Source organism: Limulus polyphemus, unplaced genomic scaffold (assembly GCF_000517525.1).
Source record: "Limulus polyphemus unplaced genomic scaffold, Limulus_polyphemus-2.1.2 Scaffold575, whole genome shotgun sequence".
Lineage (NCBI taxonomy): Eukaryota > Metazoa > Arthropoda > Merostomata > Xiphosura > Limulidae > Limulus > Limulus polyphemus.
The window spans coordinates 490,674-492,953 of record NW_013666185.1 but is presented as its reverse complement, the minus strand read 5'-3'; the positions used below and the strand labels follow the sequence as shown (position 1 = coordinate 492,953).

General features: G+C 26.2%; 1 protein-coding gene across 1 annotated transcript in view; it reads left to right on the top strand.

The window, feature by feature from the left end:
* The window catches only part of LOC106459207 (kinesin-like protein KIF28P), a 65,088-nt gene that overhangs the window by 7,062 nt on the left and 55,746 nt on the right, over window positions 1–2,280 (top strand). Inside the window, exon 3 of the mRNA XM_022385639.1 lies at window positions 902–1,002. Coding sequence (XP_022241347.1) covers window positions 902–1,002 — 101 coding nt within the window. The remainder of the gene's footprint in view (window positions 1–901; window positions 1,003–2,280) is intronic.

Below are 2,280 nucleotides of genomic sequence, written 5' to 3'. Positions count from 1 at the left end.
GGAAGTATCAAGCGTTTGAAAGCAGCAAACCTCAAACTCCATCCCATGAAATGTCACTTGTTCCAGAAAGAGGTGCTTTACTTGGGTCACATTGTAAGTGAGCATGTGGTTTTTGCTATTATTACTGCATGCTGGTTTTCAATTGGTAACTTGTTATGGATGTTACCACAAGTGACCCTCAGTAGTTATTCATTCATGATGGGTTCACTGCTGGTCCTTTCCAACATTCATCAATAGTCTTTTTATCTTTCACAGCACTACTGCTTTATAAGCTTTATAACATAAACAATGTAAATATGTTTGAAAACTTCAAGACACATGTACTAACCAGTTTGAGCTAATTATTATTATTTGTTGTGGAAGATATATCAAAGTACAGACAGCACTGTTTAAAAATTTAGATGAAATTATGACTTTTGTTCATGCTAATTTAAGGCAAGAACGAATAATAGGTAAGTAAAGGTGGGTCCTATATGTTTATTTCAATACTAAAACATTCAAAATTTTGTATTTTCAAACAAAGAGTCACCATTGTCTTATCCATTGCTTGCATTTTATGGTAAAAAATACTTGAATAATTTTCTGTTATATCAGTGTTGAAATATTTATTAATAGTAGATGGCATTTTATTAAAATCTTATTTTGACTAAATTTTAACTTAATGGTTTTGTGCTACTTTACTTACAATAGAATTTTATAACAGCCAAAGGTCTAATAACATGTTGTCTAATTTTAACTAATCTACTTAACAGTATTTAAAAACAACTGAAAATTTCTATCTGGATTAATTTTGCATTAAGTAAATTGTATTAGTGTTTTTATCACCTGACATTAATAAAAGTTTTAATGTGTTATACAGTTCATGTGTAATGAAGAATATTTTATTCTTATCATCCATCAGGTATTGTACCTTTGTTTTGTGAGGAGATGTTTCAAGGAATTGAAGAAAAGAAAAGCAGTGGAGATCCCACAGAATTTGAGGTTAACTTCACTGAGATTTATGTAACATGAAAGAACACATATAATGAATTTGTAATTTCAAGACTGTTTTTTGTTTTTCCTTCCTCAAAACGTTTTGGAAATCATTTTAATTTTTCTCTGAATTTTTTATTAGATCTTTCAAATAACCTTTAGTTAACAAGTAGATTGATATTAAAGTGATATCTTAATTATTGATATTCAGACAAACAGTAGTTGATCAGTATATATAAATAAATTTGTCATGCATTAATTAAGTCTTCCAAACATATCTAAGAGATATTTTTTATAATATTTTCTTGCCTTTTCAAACATTATCTGAGTACATTATATTTACTACAGCTTTTGAAAGGGTTCTTTATTTTGATTGAGTAACCTACTTATGAATTTAGAAGTTTTCAGTATGATTTTCATAAACATTTGTATAATATAGAACAGTAAATAACTTGATTGATGAAAGTAGTAATCTGAAACGTTCTTAAAACACAGGATTTTATGTATACATAATAAAAATTTCTTATCCTTTTATCCAATATGTTTAGTAGGCTGCTCATCAAGCTCTGCTATTTAGTAATATAGTATTTTAGTATAGTATGTTTATTTTCAGAAAGATATTTGGAATTTTCTAGAGGTTTATTATTGTTTTCTGTTATTAAATAACTCAGTTTTTTAAATATCTTAGTAAGTTTATCATCATCTTCTGTTATTTAATAACTGAGGTTTTTAAACATTTTAGTAAGTTTATCATCATCTTCTGTTATTCAGTAACAAGGATTTGAGATAATTTTATGCAAATATATTGCAAGTTTTGTTTATTTGGTAACAAGGATTTCTAGATCTTTTTTGTATGTTTATTGTAAAGTTCTGCTATTCAGTAACATTGGTTTCCAGATTTTTTTTGTAGGTTTATTGTTGGGTTCTATTATTTAACAACAACATTTTAAAATATTTTCAGTAGGTTTATGATTATTTTCTTGTATTTAATAACTAGGTTTTAAACATTTAATTATTCTATTAGGTTTATTGTGAAGTCCTGATATCTAGTAACAAGCATTTTTATTTATATTTAGTAAATATATTGTCAGGTTCTGTTATTCAGGAACACGTTTTTTTTATTTTTAGCAAACTTATTGTTAGGTTCTATTATTCAATAACTAGATTTCTAAACATTTTATTATATTTATTGTCACATTTTTAATTCAGTAAATGGGATTTTATATATATCTGTAGGTTTATTGCAAGTACTATCATTCAGTAATAAGATTTTTAGATATTTTTGTAGGTTTATTTTCAGGTTTTATG